The following is a 22256-nucleotide window of genomic DNA, read 5'->3' on the forward strand; positions in this document are numbered from 1 at the left end:
ATTGCTTTGGGCTGCCCTGCAGGGTTAACAGATAGAATTGTGTGTGGATTTGCAGAGGATGCCAGAGGGCTGTAGTAGAAATGAGGTTCCAGGGGAAATGGGGCTCTCCCCAAATGCAAAGTATGGTCTGCTCTCTATCAGACCTTCAGTCCCAGTTAATAACTTTCCTTGTTGTGTAGACACGGTGGATAGAGCTTTAAAATGATTTATATATTGTTTTCTTTTTTAATTTCCTGACTTTTTTATACTTAAAATTTGGTGAAGGAGATTTTTGACTATCTATAAAACTGAGTGTTAATTTCTCTCTTTTTTTTTTGGCATTGAAAAGAAAATACTAATAACAGCTAATATTTAATGCATGTCTGCTTATGATGTTAACTTTAGTTTTTTTTGTAAATGTTCTTCCTGAGGTTGTAGAAGTTCTCTTCAATTCCTAATTTTCTGAATTTTTTTAAAAATCAGAAATGGACATTACAATTTGGCAAATGCCTTTTCTGTGTCTGTTGAGATGCTCTTACATTAGTAGTCAATTACATTGATTGATATTTGAATGTTAATCCAATCTTACATTCTGGGATAAATCCCTTTTGGTCATGATATATAATTCTTTCTATAGATTGCTGGATTCGCCAAAATTTTGTTTAGAATTTTTATATCTATGTTTATGAGAGATATTGGTTAGTAGTTTTCTTCTCTTACAGTGTTTTTTGTTTTTGTAAATCGAAAAGCATTACTGTGTCTTCAATTTTCCAGTAGAGTTTGTATAGAATTAAAATGATTTCTTTCTTAATTATTTGATTGAATTTGCCAGTGATGGCATTTAGGCCTAGTTTTCTTTGTGGGAAGATATTTAACAACAGATTCAAATTCATTAGAGTATCTATTTCTTGTAGGGTAAGTTTGTGTAGTTTGTGTCTTTCAGGGAATTGGTCCATTTCTTTCAAGCTCTCGGTGTATAGGTGTAAAGTTTTCCATAATATTCCTTTATTTCCTTCAGTAGAATCTGGAGTGATGTCACTTTTCTCATTCCCAAGAGATAATAATTTGTGTCATCTCTCTTTTAGATCGGTCGGGTTAATGATTATCAGTTTTATTCATCATCTTAAAGAGCTAACATTTGGTCTCATAGATTTTTTAAATATTTTTTCTCTTTTCTTTTTCACTGATTCACACTCTGTTCTTTTTAGTTTCTTTCTTTCTTTCTTTCTTTCTTTCTTTCTTTCTTTCTTTCTTTCTTTCTTTCTTTCTTTCTTTCTCTTTTTCTTTCTAGTTCTCCCTAGTTTGGGTTTAATTTGTTTTATCTATCCATCTATTAGTTTTTAGGGTAGGAACTGAAATAATTTAAGACCTTGGGTTTTTTTTTTCCTTTTTTAAGTTTATTTATTTATAATCTCTACATAACAACGTAGGGCTTAAACTCATGACCAGAGATCAAAAGTCACATGCTGTACTGACTGAGCCAACCAGGAGCTCCTCTTCTTTCCTTTCTAAGTTTTTATTTTAATTCCAGTTAGTTAATTTATGGTATTATATTAATTTCAGGTGTACAAAATAGTGATTCAAACATGTCCATGCATCACCCAGTGCTCATCATGAACCTTTCTTCTTTTCTGATAGACTTTTAGTGTTACAAATTTCTATGTACTGCCTTAGTGACCCAGAACTTTTCACATGTTATGTTTTTATTTTCACTCAGTTCAGAATACCTAAATTTACTTCTGAGTTTTTCTTTGACACAGAGGGTAATAATACATATATAAGTTTCCTGCTTAGATTTCAAATATTTGGGGATTTTTCAGATATCTCTCTATTACTGATTTCTAATTTAATTCCATTATGTTCAGGGAATAAACTTCATGTGACTTAACTCTTTTTAAGTTTATTGAGACTTCTTTTCTAGCCTGGAATATGGCCTATTTTGGTAAATGTTATATGTGCATATGAATGAATGTGCATTTTCCTTTCTATAGATATTAGGTCAACTTGATTGATCATGTTGTTTTAGTTTTCTGTATCACTGCTGATTTTGTGTCCATAAATTCTCTCAGTTCTTGTGAGAGAGGTGTACCAAAATCAATGGTAATTGTGGATTTGTCTTCTTGTGTTTATATCAGTTTTTATTTCATGTATTTTAAAGCTCTCTCATTATATATATTTGAAGTTATGCCAAGATAAACTGATGCCTTTATCAGTATGAAATAACCTTTATCTCTCATAATAATATTTGTTCTAAAATCTATTTTATCTAATATAGCCTCCTCTAGGGCAATATTTTTTATGTATTTATTTATTTTTATTTTATTATTTATTTGTTTAATATATGAAATTTATTGTCAAATTGGTTTCCATACAACACCCAGTGCTCATCCCAAAAGATGCCCTCTTTAATACCCATCACCTACCCTCCCCTCCCTCCCACTCCTCATCAACCCTCAGTTCTCAATTTTTAAGAGTCTCTTATGCTTTGGCTCTCTCCCACTCTAACCTCTTTTTTTGTTGTTGTTTTTCCCTTCCCCTCCCCCATGGGTTTCTGTTAAGTTTCTCAGGATCCACATAAGAGTGAAAACATAGTATCTGTCTTTCTCTGGATGGCTTATTTCACTTAGCATCACACTCTCCAGTTCCATCCACGTTGCTACAAAGGGCCATATTTCATTCTTTCTCACTGCCACGTAGTACTCCATTGTGTATATAAACCACAATTTCTTTATCCATTCATCAGTTGATGGACATTTAGGCTTTTTCCACAATTTGGCTATTATTGAGAGTGCTGCTATAAACATTGGGGTACAAGTGCCCCTATGCATCAGTACTCCTGTATCCCTTGGGTAAATTCCTAGCAGTGCTACTGCTGGGTCATAGGGTAGGTCTATTTTTAATTTTCTGAGGAACCTCCACACTGCTTTCCAGAGAGGCTGCACCAATTTGCATTCCCACCAACAGTGCAAGCGGGTTCCCGTTTCTCCACATCCTCGCCAGCATCTATAGTCTCCTGATTTGTTCCTTTTGCCCACTCTGACTGGTATGAGGTGATATCTGAGTGTGGTTTTGATTTGTGTTTCCCTGATGAGGAGCGACGTTGAGCATCTTTTCATGTACCTGTTGGCCATTATTTTTTTAATTTTTATTTACTAAGGGCAATTTGTGTCTTATTGGAGTGTTTAGATTATTGACATTGAAATTGATTATTGATACAGTTAGGTTTGAGTTTATTATTTTGCAGTTTGTTTTTTATTTGTTCCATCCGTTCTTTGCTCCCATTTTCTTCTTTATGCCTTCTTTTGGATAATAGACAATTTTGTATGATTTCACTTTAGATCTCTTGTTGTTATATTAGATATATCTTTTCTTTTCTAGAGGTTATTTTCAGGTTTATGGTATGTACCTTAATCTTTTTTTTTTAATGTTTATTTATTTTTGAGAGAGAAGAACACAGTGTGAGTAGGGGAGGGGCAGAGAGAGAGGGAGATATAGAATCTGAAACAGGCTTCAGGTTCTACGCTGTCAGCACAGAGCCTGACACAGGGCTCGAACCCGTGAACCATGAGATCATGACCTGGGCTGAATTCAGACGCTCAACCGACTGAGCCACCAAGGCGCCCCACCTTAATCTTGTCAGTCTGCCTTTAAGTAATATTATACCACTTAACCTATCATTTAAGAACCAACAATCATATTCTTCATTCTCTTTCTTCTGGCCCTTAAGCTCTTTTCTCATATATTTTATTTGGACATGTATTCTAAGCCTCACCAGATCTTGTTACTATTATTATTAATTAGTCAATTATATCTTAAATAAATTTAAATAATGAGAGAAATATATATGTTTCCATATCATTGACATGTTCTGTGGTTTTCATTCCTTTGAATGGATTCATACTTCTGTCTGGCTTTATTTCTTTTTGCCTGATGGAATTTTTCTTTTTTTAAAACATTTCTTGTAGTGTGGTCTGTTAGTGATAAATTCTATAGCTTTTGTTTGTCAGAAAATATCTTTATTCCACCCTTGTTTTTGAAGGATAATTTTGCTGGGCATAGAAAGAATTCTATCCTGACAGTGCTGTTTCTTTCACTCTAAAAATGTTACTCTGTCGTCTTCTCGCTTAAAGTATTTTGGATGAGAAATACTGTCATCCCTATTTTTCCTTCTTTTGTATGCAGCATTATGATTTTTCTGTCTTATTTAAAGATTGTCTTTATCAGTGATTTTGAACAATTTGGTTATAAAGTAGTTTGATGCTCTCTTCCTCATGTTTCTGATGTTTAGAGTTTGTTGAGTTTCTTGGATTTGTGGGTTTCTGATTTTTTTAATTAAGTTTGGAAAAATTCTGGCCTTTATGTTTTCAAAAAGTTTTTTGGCCCTCCACCTTTCAGCTAATGACATGTATAGTATACTACTGCAAGCTGTGTCCCATAGCTCATTGATGCTCTTTTTCTTTTTTTTTTTCATTGATCTTTTTTTTCTTTCTGTGTTTCCTTTTAGATACTTTCCATTGCTGTACCTTCATGTTGACTTTTTCTTCCTCATTTTCTTATATGTCATTAATTCCATTCCTTGTATTTTTCATCCCACATGGTAATTTTTATCTCTGGAAGTCCAATTTGTATCTGTTTTTCATATATTCCTTGCCTCTACTTAACTCTTTGAACATCTAGGACACTTTTATAGTTTAATGTCCTTGTCTGCTAACATCTTTGTCAATTCTGGGTCAGTTTCTCCTTTTTTTCTCTCTCTCTCTCTCTCCAGATTTTTATTTAAATTCCAGTAAGTTAACATGCAGTGTAATATTGGTTTCTGGCATATAATTTAGTAATTCATCACTTATATACAACACTTCGTGCTCATCACAACTTCCCTCCTTAATCCCCATCACCTATTTCACCCATTGCCCCCCACCCACCTCCCCTCTGATAACCATCATTTTGTTCTGTATAATTAAAGGTCTGTTCTATGATTTGCCTTTTTTCCCCACTGTGTTCATTTGTTTTGTTTCTTAAATTCCACATAGGAGTGAAATCATATGTTATTTGTCTTTCTCTGACTGACTTATGTAGCATAATACTCTCTAGCTCCATCTATGTCACTGCAAATGACAAGATTTTGTTCTTTTTTATGGCTGAGTAATATTCCATTGTGTGTTAGTTTCAATCGGTTGATTTTTTTCTCCACATTATGGGTTGTGTTTTTATGCTTCTTTGCATCCTGGTAATCTTAATTGGATACCAGTTACTGTGAATTTTGTTGTCTGCTGAATATTTTTTTATTCCTGTAGCACTTAGTGAAGTTGCTTGGACACACCTTGATCCTTTAGGGTTTCACTTCAAGATTTGTTAGATGGTACCAGATTGTAATAGATGGAAAATTATTTCCCAGTTTTGAGGCAAGACCCTTCTTTGTATTTTATCCAATATTTTATGAATTATTGAATTTTCCAATCTCTTTGGTGGGATTCTGTACTATTCCAGGCCCTGTGAGAACATGGACGCTGCTCACTCTAATCCTCACTGGTTACTTCTTTTCCTGACCTTAGGTAGTTTTCTCACATGCTTTTACTGATTATTACCCCCACTGAATACCAGAGGGAGACCCTCCACAGATCTCCAGAGTGCTCTCTCTTCACTGGTACTCTGCTCTACAAACTTCCCCTGCATTATTTTTCTATAGACTCTTAGCTCCATCTCTTCAACTCAGAGAGCCTGCCTGGCTACATCTAAGTTCACCCTGCTTCTGCCATGGCCTGGGAATTCTCTTACGGCAGTGAGTGGTATATTGGTGTGCTAGGGCTACCATAACAAAATACCACAGACTCTAGTGGATAAACAACAAAAAATGATTTTCTTACAGTTCTGGAGGTTAGTTGTCCAAGATTAAGGTGTTGACAGGCTTGGCTTCTTGGTTTCTTCTGAGGCCTTTCTTCCTGACTTTGCAGATGGCAGCCTTCTTCCTGGTCTTCATGTCATCTTTTCTCTCTGTTGTCATTCCTGTAGTCCCCTTGAATGACCAATCTCCTCTTATAAGGATACTAGTCAGATTGGATTAGGGTCCATCTTACCCTCATTTAAACTGAGTCACCTCTTTAAAGGCCTTCTTTCCAAATACTTTACATTCTGTGGTACTTCAACACATGAACTTTGAAGTACCTCACAGTGTGCTTCAACAAATGAATTTGGGGGGATAAAGTTCTGCTTATAACATGAGGATGATCATGGAGCTCATATTGTTTTTATCTTGTCTCTCAGGGATCACTGTCCTTTGTTGCCTGATGTTCAGGGTCTTGAAAACTGTTGTTGCATTTTATTTTTTTCTGATCTATCTATCTATCAATCATCTTTTAGCAGAAGAGCGAATCTAGTCCTTATCATACTATCTTGGCCAGCAGCAGAAGTTCTGAGCCCAAGTTCTTAACCACTTTATTATTAACCACCACACATTATTCCTCACATTGCCCTTCCACAGACATGCACAGAAATTTATAGGCTCACTCCTACTAGGAAACATTAGTTAACTCATCCTAGTCTGATCTAGATCCCACTACTATTTATTTTCATCATATGCTGTAACTTCATAGACCCTGTAGTTGATTATATTTGCTGACTTGTGTTTTTTTTACTAAATCATAAGTTCCATGAGGTCCAGGATTATGCCCCAGAACCTTCACAGTGCCTGACATAGTAAGAACTCAAAAATACTTGTTGAGTGAATGGATATTTTATGTCAATCCCCCAATTATAAAGGCCTTAAAGTCTAAAAGTTGAAACATGTATCAAATGTGAGATATTTGTCTTTAATGCCCTTTCATGAGGATAAGCATTTAGATATAAAGACATCTGGCTTCTTTTCCTGTACCATGTTAGAGGAGGCCACTCTTGGTGGTCCCTGTCCTAACCTGGACTTTTGTTTTTTCCCTGTCTTCTCCTTCCTTATCCCTCATTCTGTTTTTTTTTTCATCCCTATGAGACAGGTATCATAATTTTACATCTAAGGAAGTAGAAAATCAGAAAGTTAGTAACTTACTGAAGAATAAAGGCAGATTCCAGAACTGATTCATCACAGGGATTAAAATTATGCTTCTTGGCTTATACTTGGAAATTTATACTTGGTTTATACTTGGCTTATACTGGAACTTGGCTTCCAGTGCTCTCTAAAGTTTTTAAATCAAAAATGGCCCTTAAAATCCTGATGGACTTGGGGCGCCTGGGTGGCTCAGTCGGTTAAGCGTCCGACTTCAGCCTGGGTCACGATCTCACGGTCCGTGAGTTCGAGCCCCGCGTTGGGCTCTGGGCTGATGGCTCAGAGCCTGGAGCCTGCTTCTGATCCTGTGTCTCCCTCTCTCTCTGCCCCTCCCCCGTTCATGCTCTGTCTCTCTCTGTCTCAAAAATAAATAAACGTTAAAAAAAAATTAAAAAAAAAATCCTGATGGACTTGATTATTTTTATGAGATTTGTATTATTCCAAGCCCAACTTTCAAAATAAGTATATCACAAAATACTGAGTATATTACCCAGTAATTTACTCAGTCGTTTTTTTTTTATTTGACAATTAAGTCTTCAACAGTATCTCCTATTGTTCTCATGCAAATACCCAATTTTCTAGCCATAGTATTCATTTCCTAGGCTCTCGAGACTGTCTCAGAATCAAATCACTGCATATAACCTTTATAAAAACCTAACTTGGCAAAATGCTTCCCACTCTCTAAATCTTCAGTTTGAAAAAATATTATATGCACACACATATATGTATATACATACATAAATCCATACATACAGGCTTTTTGGAATGCAGCACGTTTATAGTTTGGGAGCTTTAAAATTTTGAGTTTGTATGGTGTTTGGGAAACCACCGGTCTGTCATTTAGTACTTGTTGTCAAAAGTGCACACAGTAAAGCTGCAAAGGGATTAGAGGATAAAGAAGTGATGTGAAAGTAGTTTAGGCAAGTAAATCAGTGTTAATCAGTCCAACTTTGGAGTGTATTGTATCAAAAATGCATACATATGTATTTGTAAATAGCAGTGTATCCTATATAGATTTGGAAAAAAAAAACATGATTTCTTTCCTAATTAATTTCATCTCAGGCTGAATATATGTTAAAGTAAGTGTGCTTTAGAAGAATCCTAAATATGTGCAAACTATTAACATTATGCTGTAGATAAACATCATGCAGATAACTGAGACAAGGCTAGTAGGCAGGTCAGTCCTAGACAACATCACAAAGGTGGCCACATTCCTGTTTTTGTGTCCCCACCACCTTTCGTCACTTCTAATCCTTTTTCATTTCCTGTGGCACGTTAGTGAGCAAGTTTCACCACCTAGTCCCAACAGACCATCATAATATAATAATTGCTCATTTTTTTTTTTGAGCACTTACTTTGGGCTGGGAATTCTGTACAGAGATTTATACAGATTATGGAAATTTAATTTTCACTGTTGCCCTAGTGGTAAGTACTATTATTAACCTAATTTATGGCTGGAGAAGCCATAGTAAAGATTCATCAACTTGCCCAAACTCACATTTGCTGTAGTGGGATTGAAATCTAATGGAGGCACGTTTGCATCCCACTGCTCTGTCTAGATGCTTAACGCCTACCTCCTCAGATCCAAATATCCATCTTTTCCTCCATAATTTAGAGCAGTTTTCTTTCCTGACAGTGGGGTAATACTGGATTATTTCAGCAAACTAATCCATGCTCATTTTTAAACCTTTTATGTTTTCCTCTTATTTAACAATAGTTTCCCACATTAGGAATTACGTATGTAGAAAACGACAAGGATTCTGGCATGCTGGTGGGAGAAAGGAGCAGGGCAAATTGCTCTAGGAACAGATACAGAAGGATTTATTAATCCATTCACCGCTGAAAATTAACAACTGCTGATTTCCTCGTGGTGTATTTCCATTATTCAGTGCCTTGCTACATGGGAATCCTTCCTTGCATCACAGACTGACCTCCACTTGGAAGAAACCTCTGAAGATAAACCTGAATCCCACTGAGGACTTCTGTGCTATCTTTGGGAGACAGCATCTATTAACCAAAGTTACTCTTTCTGGATGGACTGTGTCCTTTATAAAGTGGATGAAAAACATTTAGCACTATCTGGAAAACCAACAGCTTGAAACTCAGGTATTCCAGATCATTGACATGAATTGGATATACTCGTGTGTGTGTGTGTGTGTATATATATGTGTGTATATATATATATATATGTGTGTATATATATACACATATATATGTGTGTATATATATACATATATATGTATATATATGTAGATATATACATATATATGTATGTGTATATATATACACACATATATATACATATGTATATATACACATATATATATATACACACACAAATACATATACATGAATATATATATATAAATATTTAGCTTAGTTTTTATTTTAAATTTATGTGCCAATAATTACATATAGAAAATTTTTTGTCCAAATATTTGTTTGTGGAACATGTCCTTTTAAATATATCATGAAGACTCAGTTTTAATAAAAAGTTTAGTATAAAATGACTGGCTATGGTGTGTTCTTTTTGTACTAGTCGCTCAAGCCTCTGAAGCAGATTCTGACAAGAATTCAATGTATGTGGCTGGCTCAGTCGGTGTTTGACTCTTGTTTTCTGCTCAGGTCATGAACTCAAAGTTCCTGAGTTTGAGCCCCACACTGGGCTCCGTGCTGGCAGTTTAGAACCTGATGGAATTCTCTCTCTCTCTCCCTCTCTCTGCCCTTCTTCTGCTCATGCATTTTCTCTCTCTCTGTCACTCTCTCTTTTTCTCTCTCAAATAAATGAATTTAAAAAAAAAAAGAATTAAGCCTGTGTTACCAAGCATACTATGCATTCATCATGATTTTCTCTAAAATCCTATTCTCTCTGACATTAGAAACTTGAAGTAAATATACAAAAATTATTTAGTGTTATAAAACTTTAATGATAATTGTTCACATTTTGGTTTGGTTAAGAGTAAAGTAATTGTTTTCCACAATTAAAAAAAGTTACCAAGTTATGCTAACTAACTTGGATGTAAATTAAAAAAAATAAATAAAACACAAGCACCTCCAAAAAAAAAACAAAGTTACCAAGGTAGATTGAAATTACTATTTGAGTTATTAGTTAGTAATCCTATACAATCTAGTAATCTAGTAAGATTGACCATACAAAGTGATTTTGTATTTATTTTATGGATATATTTAGAAACTGAACATGTTATTTAATATTTGCTAATTTTTTGAAATAGATATTTTTCAAGACCGAACCTTGAGGAATGAGTATCATTTGGATATTAGCACTTAAATCTGTGTCACAAAAAGAACCTAGACATTTAAATTATTTTAATCAAGAGATACACAAATGTAGATATAAAGCTAAACGTTTTTTGTAAATACTGGCATGCATAATTATTAAACCATTTGTAATAAAGAATCTGGCTCCCATTTTGTTGACGTTTGAGCACTGGTAGCTTTTAAGCAAACTTTCCCTTTTCCCTGTCTTCCCACATCTGGGCAGCCTGCTAAGAAAGCACCAGTGTTTCCCTGCTTTGGCACTGCCATATACCTCCTCCCTGCAAGAACCCACACCCTCAACCACCCCAAGAACCCCAAGCCATTCTCCTTCTCTAGCTGTCTCAAACCATTTTCAGAGCAGCCCGAGAGGCCTGCCCTGCTCTCCCCAGAAAGCCCCATTCTGTAAGTAGTGAACCTTTTCATACCATCTTGGTGTGTTTGTGGCATTACTAGCCTTGAGGCCTGACTTCGGGTGAGAACCCTTCCTGTTTATCAGCATGACCCCAACCATATTGTTTTGCAAGCTATTTTACGACTCCAAACCGGGTTTTCGCCATCTAGAGATAATGGAAATAATAATCTCTAACTCACAGGTTGTTAAAATGATACAGTAAGCTTAGAACACCTACCAGAGGTAAGTAGGGTGGGGGAATTAGGTGGAGGTGGCTGAAAGGTACAAACTTCTAGTTATAAAATAAGTCCTGGGGATACAGTGTACAACATGATAACTATATGTTAACAATACTGTATTGTGTTTTGGTAAATTACTAAGAGAATAGATCTTGAAAGTTCTCATCACAAAGGGAAAAAAGTTGTAATTGTGTTTGTGTGATAGATGTTAACTAATCTTATTGTGGTAATCATTTTGCAGTAAATACATATACCAAATCATTATGTTATACACCCTAAACTCATAAATATTAGATGTCAATTGTATCTCAGTAAAACTGGGGAGAGAAAGAACACCTGCCAGAGAATTGGTAGCCAATAAGGTCATTAATTATTTAAGTGGGAATCACATAAAAAATGCTTTATTTTTAGTGCCTTTCTTTTTCCTCTTTAGTTTTGCATGTCTTTCCTCCCTCTTTTCTATCCACGCAACGGCCGTCCCCCAGACACACCATGCATACCCACAGGTAAGTCCTGTTAACTAGTATATATCCTTCCTTCCATTTTTCTATGCTCATAGTATTCGGTAAAGACTTACACACACAAACACTCCCACACATAGTTTTAAAATTTGTTTTTATAAAAATGAGGTCCTATTATACATGCTACTTTGCGTCTCATTTGGTCATTCTACAGTATCTTATGGAAATGTTGAAAGTCAAGAATAACTCTAAAACATTGCACAAATGGCCCTACAACATATCATGTTATGAATATGTAGTAATTTATGCAGACATTTTCTTGTTTACAGTTATTTAAACTGTATTACAGTTATATTGCTTCTAGTTTTTCATCACCTCAAAAAGAAACCCCATACCTTTTGGCTATCATCACTTTCTAACCTTCACCACCTCCCATATCCCCAGGCCTCAGGAACCACTAGTATGCCTATTCCCATTATGAATCAATGGAATCCTATAATATGTGATCTTTTTTGACTGGCTTCTTTCATTTAACATGTGTTCTACAAGTATTGTAGCATTTCTCAGTACTTTATTCTTTTTTAAAAAGTGGCAAGAAATATTCCATTTTATGGATATACCATACATTTTGCTTATCCATTATATTTGTTTATTCTTTCGTTGAAAGACATTCAGGTTATTTTCAATTTTGTCTATTGTGAATTGTGATGCTATAAAAACGGTTTATTCATTTTGTGAGAACATATATTTTCATTTCTCTTGGGCCTATACATAGGAGTGGAATTGCTGGGCCATATCACAGCTATATTTAACCATATCAGGAGTTGCCAGATTGTTTTCCAAAGTGGCTACACTGTTTTACATTTCAACCAGCAGTGTATGAGGATTCTGATTTCTGCACATCCTCATGAATGTTTGTTATTTTCTGTTTTTGTTTGTTTGTTTTTGTTGTATTATACCCACCCTACTGGGTGAAGTGGTATCTCATACTTTTGGTTTTTTCCTATTGCATCTTTTCATGTGCTTCTTGGCCATTTGTATATATTCTTTGGACAAATGTCTTTTCAGATCTGTTGCCAATTTTTAAAGTGAGGTTGTCTTTTTATGGTTGAGTTGTAGGGATTATTTATATATTCTAGATAAAAATTCCTTCTGAAAAAAAAAAAGGTTAGAGAGGGAGGGAGCCAAAACATAAGAGACTCTTAAAAACTGAAAACAAACTGAGGGTTGATGGGGGGTGGGAGGCAGGGGAGGGGGGAGGTGATGGGTATTGAGGAGGGCACCTGTTGGGATGAGCACTGGCTGTTGTATGGAAACCAATTTGACAATAAATTTCATATTTAAAAAAATTCCTTCTCAGATTATGATTTGCAAATACTTCTTTTCACTTCTTGATAATGCACTTTGATGCATAGAAGTTTTTAATTTTGATGAAGTTCATTGTTTATGTTTTTTTTTTCTTTTGTTGCTTATGCTTTTGATGTCATTTTTAGCAATCCATTCTCAAATCTGAGGTTATTTAGATTCACCCCTATGTTTTCTTCTAAGAGTTTTAACTTTTAGATTTAGGTCTTTGATCCATGTTGAGTTAATTTTTGCATATGATGTGATGGAAAGACCCAGTTTCATTCTTTTACATGAGGCTCTCCAGTTGTCCAACACTGTTTGCTGAAGGGACCATCATAATTTTCACCACTGGGGAATGAGTCCCTGGAACTCCTTATGTTGTTGTTCTAGAAGTGGATCTCCTGGTGCAGCTTTTGAACTGATTGTTGTGATGTGTGCTATGGTGGTGGTTGTTATTAATATGGAAATCTGACTCCTGCATACCTCATCATAAAAAAACTCCTTAACAACAACAAAATGACTCATTTGATTCTTACTTGGAAGAAAGACCTACCCTGAAGTTTACATGTACGTTTCATTCAACACATGCCTTCTTTCAATAACTGCTTCCCAAAACAGATTCCCTGTTTTCAGTTAATTTTCTCTGAGCCATATAGCCTTTCAAAAAAGACAAAGAAGGATTTTAAGTCGATGTGCCAGTAGCTGTTATATAGACCTGGTAATAGACTTAGTATGTTTTGAATAGTTTAAGTCCATCTTGTAATATTGCTTGTGGCCAGGTATTACTACTTTTTATTCTGAGGATTCCACCCCTCCCCCCTTGCATTCCAGTTTCCTAGAGGGAAATTAAAAGTTTTTCTTACCTGAACTGGCTATTCAAAGCAGAAGCATCAATGCTGAATTTCTCTGTAGTTTTGACTTGAAATCCTAGGGAGAAAGAAACTTATTTCCTGTGTTCATGAGAAATGAGGCTGTACTTGGATGAAATTCATCATCATGGAGGATGACTCGTGAGCTTTGGAGTCAGTGGGCACAGGTATAAGATCCGATTTGGGGATATTACTTGTGTGGTCCAGTGTGTGCTTTTGTTGTTGTATTACCAGCAGTTGATTGACTAGGAAACATATATGCTCCATTTTTAGAGAACTACAAACACACACACGGACACACTTTAAATTGGAAATCATCACTGGACATGTTTATAGTCCCTAGAAGATACAAATACAAGTCTGAGCTTGTTTTCTTTTTCTTTTTTTCTTTCTTTTTTTTTTTTTTTTGAAGACTACCTTGAAGATAAGAGGCTCTTAAACAAAGATAAGTCCATGTATGCTGTTGTTGACCATCTATTTCATAATCAATTTCTTTATCTTGTCTTTGCTTTAAATAGGTTTGTAAGTTATTGTAATTTTTTCAAAACTCAGCAGTTGAATCTATGCCTTGATTAAGCCCTATTATGGATTGATTTTTTTATTGTGCTTTAGCTCTGTTCCTCCACTTTTCCTGTTACTGTTTCAGGATTTTTATCATCTCAGTTGAGAAATCAAACTACTTTAGATCACAAGGAATTGATGCACTAATATAACCAAAAAGGAAAAGCGTATATTTGGGTATAATTGGTTCTGAACAGGTGTATTTCTCTTTCTGTCTGTATTTCCTATTTCTCTTGAAAGTGTTGACCTCTTTTTTCTCCTGTTGCTACTTTATAGGAGGTTCATTCTCTGGTTCTCAACTGGGAGATATTTAGCAGAGTCTAATAACACAGTATGGTATAATATAATATAATATAATATAATATATAATATAATATAATATAATATAATATAATATAATACAATATAATATATAATAAATAATATAATATCTGAAGGTATTTTTTCATACCACACTATGGGAGGAGGGTCCTATTGGCATCTAGTTGGTAAAAGTCAGGGATCCTGCCAAACATCCTAGGACAGCCTCTACAACAAGAAGTTGTCTGACCCCCAATGTCAAGACCGCTGAGGAGAAATCCTGGGCTGGATTAATGTCTACTAGTAGCTCCTAGATCACAAGTTCGCAACTATGTACTAGGAAAGAAAGAGCTCTTCCCTTCCAGTTTTAATTTAGGTGAAAGTCCCTAGGGAAGGCTTGGTTTGGGTTACAGCCAATGCCTCCCTATCCCACCTCAGCCCTGCCCCAGGCCAGTCTGTGGTTAGGAGCCAAAATACTATTACCAACACAGCCTTGGTCAGCTTCTCACTGTTAGACAAATCACAGCAGGCGGGGGTTAAGACCAAAGGAAGATGGCAACTTTCACTCAGACCACATGTTAGATGTTCACATGCCAAAAGAAAAGGGCTACTTTATGCAGAAGAAAGAAGAATATGGGGAAGATAAAACATTTTGTCCACACTCTCATTTTAAAATGGAGATACAATTTTATTCACTTGAAATTGTTCAAGTTCTATACATTTATATAATTAACAATATTCTGTTCTTATGCCTAAAATTTTTCAACGAGAAAGGACTGAAGTAAAAATAGCTCTTCAAAGAACATGAATTAGAGACTACAAGTGTAAATAAACCATTAGTCCAGGACATATAATTACATAGGAGGTTAATCATAATTTTATTGGCTAAGAAATAGCACAAGATTGTGAAATTGAGTCATTAGTGCACTCATCTGTATTGAAATTACAACCTTTAGATTAGGTTTGATTGAGCCCAGTGTATAAAGTATATTCATATGTTGAAATAAAGCATTGAGACTCCATCAAAGTACACTGATGTGAAGAATATATTGAGTAACAAAGCTATGATGCTTTCTTTTACAAATATGTTCAAATACACGATCATCTTACATGAATGGAGTATGGAGGGACTGTTACTAAAGATCAATTCAGTATTCTCACTGTTTCATATAGATTTGAAATTTAAGAATAATGAAATGAATCTGTTGTATAGAGATAACCACATCTTTTAAACCAGGTTAGCACCTAAAAAAAAATGGCAGTTAAGCACCTTTAATTTAAATGTAAGTGACTATGTTTATAATTGATCTTGTAATGAATCAATCTGTTCGTGGACTCCTCTACCATGTTATATTCCCCTCCCCCCCCCCCTTTAGCAGTTTACCACTTTATTCTGGCAACCTGTGACAGATAATGGATGATTGTCCATTTGAAAAGCAACTGATGTTTTCATTATATCTCAAATGAAACTTGCACAAACATACAAGACCTAAAAAGCACTTTCACAGCTAAAGCAGTAGTATCATGCCCATATATTTCATTCTCTACAGATACTTTGCAAAGGACATAATTTGCTGTTTTATTTTATTTTGCTTTTTTTAACATTTAAAAAAAATTTTTTTCATTTATTTTTGAGAGAGAGGGAGACAAGGCATGAGTGGTGGAGGGACAGAGAGAGAAGGAGACACAGAATCTGAAGCAGGCTCCGGGCTCCAAGCTGTCAGCACAGATCCCGCCTTAGGGCTTGAAATCACAAATCACAAGATCATGACCTGAGCTGAAGTCAGATGCTTAACCAACTGAGCCACCCAGGCATCCCTATTTTGTTTTGCTTTTTAAAAATAAGATTAAGCCCTATTTTCTTTCTTTTCTGAAAATAAAAGGAACAAATTATGGATTTCTTACTACTGCATAATGACTAGAGCCACCTGGTAGGTATAGTATGACTTCAAAATTTCTTGTCCATAGCACCATCATTCATTAGGTCCCTAAGCATAAGTTTTTGACAAGTTGTTTCATTTTTGTCATCTCACAGATGTACTTAGTTTCTTCATCTAGAATCATGACATTTGATGAGATCTTAATAATATCTCAGTCAACCTTTCTCATATGAGAAAAGCAAAGTTCAGAGGAGCATAGGGACTCTCAGTTGGTTGTCCTCTGAATTTTATAAAAATTAATAAAAGGAAGCCTCATTTAAGATGAAATCTGGAGGCCAGAAGGGGTAGCTTTCATGTCCTACAACCTGTCATCAATTGCAGACCCCACAAGAAGTGACTTACCTTGCAAATACATTGTGCTTTAGCTACTACTGTACTATTCCAGCCAGAGGAAGAGAGGTTTTTCTTCTCCACCTGGCAACAGCCCAGCCAATGAGAGATTGTTACAACTCAGCCAATGAAAAGCCACTATCCTTTCAATTCCCAGTTTACTTCAGTGCCCTTTTTTTTTTTATAACAGCCTTTCCAACTTCTCCCTTTTCCTCTATAAAATAGTATTCCTCTCCTTTATTCTCCAGACTTTCCTATGGTTTTGCTATAGCTTGCTTGTCCTAGATTGTAAGTCTCTGCTATTCCTGAATAAATCCTTTTTTGTTTGTCTGTTTTTTGCTGGTAAAATACTGGCATTTTTATTTTTAGGGTAACAATTTCACCACTCCTTCCATACTCTCACTAACAGAAAATCAGATCTTTGTCACATCATGCCTGGAAGATTCCCCTTTTACTCCCTTGCAGGTTCTCTCTCAGAAGTCTCCAGGCCACAATTTTCTGACTCATTTCATTCTGGCAGAGTGTTCTTTGGTTCATATTAAAATCAGAAGATTAAGAACAGTGTACTATAGTTTTCACATAGCCAAACTTAATTCAATTTGTGAGTTGTTTAGAAATTGGGTCTTTGTTAAAGTCATAAATTTGCCTCTTCTTTTATGAGGTATTGATAATTTTAATGTCCTTCATTTTATAAAATAAAAATTTAACTCTCTGTAATCATTTATTTATTTGTCAATTGGACTGACCATAGGGTGTCCAGGTAGTTGGTCAAACATTATTTTAGGTGCTTCCATGAAAGTGTTTTTGATGAGATTAACATGTAAATCCATGGGCTGAGTTAAGCAGATGGCCCTCCTTAAAGTAAGTTGGGCCTCATCCAATCAGTTGATGGCCTAGATGGAACAACAAATCTAAGAGAAGAACTCCTGCTGCCTGACTGCCTTCAGACTGGGATATTGGCTTTTTCTCATGCCTTTCTACTAAACTGAAACATTGGGTCTTCCTGGGTCTCCAGCTTGCCAACTGCAGATCTTGGGACTTGTCAGCTTCCATAATGTATGAGCCAGTTCCTTATAATAACTCTCTCTCTTCTCTCTCTCAATACACACACACACACACACACACACACACACACACACACACACCATATTGGTTCCGTTTCTCTGGAGAACACCATTATTTTTTCTTCACTTATTTTGTAAAAAATTGCACTAGTTGGGGAAATCCAAAAGCCTAGAATTTTGCTCTACTCCACCCTGCTTGATCAATCTGATTCTATTCCTGTAAGTCTGTTGTTTCTGCCTTAAGCCCATCAGGCCCTAAACTTGTGTGCTCAGTTTTCTCTGCTAACCAACCATATGATCTCATTCTTGTGGCCATTGGTGCCTAAGTCTAAATGGTGCTGAGAAAAGACTAAATACTGTAAGATGGAAGGAGATATTTTAGTAGGTATTCCAATATACTGCCCCACTATATGATTAATTATTTTAAAAGAAGAGATGTAATCTTTTCAGGTATTCTAAGCCTATCAGAAGCATAAATTAAGTGCACTTTTAAGAGATAGTTAATAATATATATCAGTTATTAAGTCCCTTATATGTGTCAGCCAAGCTTGGTTATCATTTCTTTCATTTTCTCATTTAAACTTTTTACCATTTCAAATTCAGAAGTACTATGATCTCCATTGTTTAAGAGCAGACTGGATCTTAGAAAAATTAATTTATCCATTACGACCAAGTTGGGAAATAATGAAGCAAGGATAACCCAGGTCTCCTCTCAATGTCCTTGTGTCCTATACCACTGCTTCTCAAACTTTAATGTGCATTAGAATCACCTGGGGATCTTGTTAACACGCAGATTCTGATTCAGTGGGTCTGAATGGGGTCTGGGGTTCTGCATTTCTAATAAGCTCCCAGGGGATGTTAATGCTTCCAGTCCAAAGACTGCATTGTGAATTCTCAAGGTTATATCATTATTGGTAAGGTGCACACTGTGAGAATATCTTACATGATGTATATAAAATCCTCTGTTTACTTGAACGTTATAGTCACTCTTTGGTCTGGCTCTATCACTTGTAGTTGTGTGACCTTAGGAAAATTACTTAATTTCCTTTACCTGTTCTATAGAAAGACTAATAATAATAATGCCTAATTAATATGCTGCATAAAATTTTGTATGCAAAGAAAGGTCTGTATATATTCAGGCCGCAGGTTAAGCATAAAAAAAATAAAAGGATCTTAGGATCGATCTTACAGCACAGGCTTCTTCCTAAATAGGAAAATCAATTTGACTGCTACATAATCTAAAATAGAAACATGCAACTATTAGGCACTGACAAACCCACAAGTATTATACTAATCAAGAAAACATTCCTAATTTCTAGCTTTTTGTTTTTTAACCAGACATATGTAGGGTTATAGCAACGTGATCCATGAGCAACCTAAATTCAGAGAGAAATAAAAGTTACCTGGAAACACATTCTTTCTGGCAACCCAATTCTGACATCTAGCTTACAAATGTAGAAATAATGTTCTTCTGTGTTTAATAATGGCTTTAGATAAACTCTCAGATTGTTGGAGGTAGAATTAAATTCTGAGCATACTGTAAAAAAGAAAAAAAAGGCATTTTAGCATTTAAAATTCTGAGCTTGTTAGTTAAGTATTCTAGGCCCCAATTTCCCATCTGTGGAAAGGGGAAATTAATCTGCCAAGATCTACATTGCTGGGAAGTACAAGAATAAATTATATACAGCTGACTTTGACTACTTTCTTTAAAAAAAAAGTATTAAATTTTACATCAGCTTCCTCTTGTTACCCCCAAATACCTGAAACTTACAGCCCATCCATGAATTTGGGATATCCTGAGATAAGGCAAACTAATGCCTTAGTGACTAAGGTATATTACAGTAGGAAAGATTCAGAACATGATGCATATGTATGAATATAAATAGATATAGATACATATTTAAGTTCATATTAATGTACGTGTGTGTGTGTGTGTGTGTGTGTGTATGCTCATGTGGTGTGAGAACATGTATAGTAAATTAGTGGAAATACATATGAATTTAAAATCATTGGAGCAGGAAGCCAACTGCATGCGTGTTATTGCTTATCTTCCTCCCTTTTTTCATGTATTACAATTCTCCCAGGTTTGAAAATATGTTTATGTTCATAAGGTTATGTTCATAAGGTTGAGCAATGAGATCCTTTAAAATGGGACAGCTACAGTGGTCTTGCCACCACTTTAGCATGCGTAATTTTTTCTTTTTTCTTTCTACTTTTTTTTTTGATGTTTTATTTATTTTTGAGCTGGGGAGGAGCAGAGAGAGAGGGGGACAGAGGATCCAAAGCAGGCTCTGGGCTGACAGCAGTGAGCTGGATTCGGGGCTTGAACTCACAAACCATGAGACCATGACTTGAGTTGAAGCCCACTGATCAAATGACTGAGCCACCCAAGCACCCCAGCATGTGTAGTTCTTTAAGGCTGTAACTGCATATGTTCAAGAGGAAACAAATGGAACTTCCACAGTTCCTATTTATATTTCTCTTAATGTAAGTCGTGAAGATTGAAGAGATTGTTTGTATTTCTTTCTAAAACATGACAGTTAAGGTAATCTTTTGGTAATATTAGAAGAACAATGCTTTCTCATTTTAAGAGAAATCACCCCAGAACATGCAATTTAAATAGCTGATCAGAGCTGGTTAAATGAGGCATTTGATAATTATGCATAAAAGATTTTCTTTTCCTACTTGAAGTATTATGATTACTGATGTTAAATTATTATTGCTTTAAGTGGTTTATTTGAACAATCTGAGGTTCTAAAATCTTTTGAAACACTTTGCACTTAGATATCATCATCTATGCATCCATTTATTCAGTAATTCACTAATTCCATAAATATTCCACCACTAATAGGTGCTAGACACTCTCATCTGTGCTGTTGTAAGCAATAACGGTCAATAAAATAAACATAACCTGCCCTCAGTGAGGTAAAAGTCTAACGAGGAGACAGGTGCCATATATAAGTAATGAGTAAATCTCAAATAATGTGTACATCAGTGTCAGCATTGGCGGTTGGGGATTATAGAGGCTGGAGACAGAGATGTAGCTGGGGAGGTGAACTCTGTAGCAGAAAATCCAGCAATCACCATGTTGATCTTGATTCAGGCTGATACCCACATCAAAATTAGTCCCATTCCACAGAGGAAGTATGAGAAGCTGGAGGCTTCCTACAGAAGAAAAACTGCATGCCAATTCCAGGAGAGCTGCCAAGGTGTGAAGGAGTGGATGCACTCCATGCAGGAGAGAACTGGCCCAAGTTGGATGCAGGACAGGTTCTGACACACGGAGAGGAATGGAAAGCTAACATGGACAAAGACATAGGATCCATTTGGCTGTAATAAGTAGGAAACCGACTCTACTGGGTTTAAATGAGGAGGAGATGTATCCTCACTTAACTAGGAAGTCCAGAAAGAGAGGGTGCTTTAGGACCAGCTTAATCAGGTCTCCCCACCTTTGCCTCTCTGCAGACCCTCGCTCCTGAGCACTTGGCTTGTTGGCCTGTCTTCTGCCTGCTTATCTCACAGAATGAAAATGATGACTTTGGTTCATATTCACATACACAATATCCAGAGGAAACTAGAAACTGTCTTCCCATGGTTACCTGTTTTTAAGAATAGGAAAAGTCTTTTTCCAGAATAAGCAGTAAACTTCCTTGTGTCTCATTTCTCCAAATTGGAATGTATGGGCACCTGGAACCGATCCCTGTGAGAATTTTGTTATACAACAATTTGCCTGAGTTTCTGGACCATTTGATTAGATCCTTCTCAATTTTTCGAAAACAAAAGACCAGATAGGATTTCATACCCTAATATTAGTATCAGATAAGGAGGCACGCTCCAAGACAAAATTAGAAACATCAAAGATTCAGGTGGGATGTACCTATAAGAGAGGGGAGAGGAGCAGAGAAAGGAAGGACTTCAGCCTGCAATGTGGATCTGAACCTGAGAAAGGAGAGGTGAAAGGAAAGGAAAGGAAACTGGTCTAGGTTGGAAGGGCCTCGGGATGTAGCATGGCCATGAGAAAGTCCCAGGCCAGGAGCGAGCCCCAGAGGAAAGATGACTATTAAGAGTCTTGCGTTAGCAGAAATGGCCTGGCTGTATTCCCCCTGCCAGGCTCAGCCATTGGCTGTGAGCAGCCTGGGGAAAGCATGATGTCCTTGTGGACATCACAGTGGCTCCCATTACATGGCATCTGGAGGCTGCCTGCTGACTATGCTTATCACAGGTTTTCTCTTCTAGGTGACATACTTAGCCACTGTCTGTGTTGTTTTCATACAGTCTTTCTTCACTTTTCGGCTTCTGGGAAGTGTAGACAGATTTTACCTAAACTTATTCAGTGACAGTTACTACTTTTACTCTTTCACATAGAGGCACCTTGTTCTACAGAAGGGTTTGGGAAATTTTTAATATTGCTAACTTTAGTTAACCTTTACCATTAAAATGGTTTTGATAAAGTGCTTAATCCT

General features: G+C 36.0%; 1 protein-coding gene across 12 annotated transcripts in view; it reads left to right on the forward strand.

Annotated features, from left to right (window-relative positions):
- Positions 1–22256, forward strand: part of SNX7 (sorting nexin 7) — a 311909-nt gene that overhangs the window by 171885 nt on the left and 117768 nt on the right. For 6 of the 12 annotated variants that reach the window (XM_045036260.1, XM_045036251.1, XM_045036250.1 and 3 more), the window contains one exon: positions 11355–11427. The exons of 3 other annotated variants lie outside the window; for them this stretch is intronic. In XM_045036260.1, coding sequence (XP_044892195.1) covers positions 11355–11427 — 73 coding nt within the window. Of the gene's footprint in view, positions 1–8729; positions 8873–8901; positions 9200–11354; positions 11428–22256 lie in introns of those variants that run through there. 3 more of the 12 variants (XM_011284841.4, XM_045036259.1, XM_011284842.4) reach the window with 3 other exon arrangements.

This window comes from Felis catus, chromosome C1 (assembly GCF_018350175.1).
Source record: "Felis catus isolate Fca126 chromosome C1, F.catus_Fca126_mat1.0, whole genome shotgun sequence".
In the NCBI taxonomy this organism is placed as follows: Eukaryota; Metazoa; Chordata; class Mammalia; order Carnivora; family Felidae; genus Felis; species Felis catus.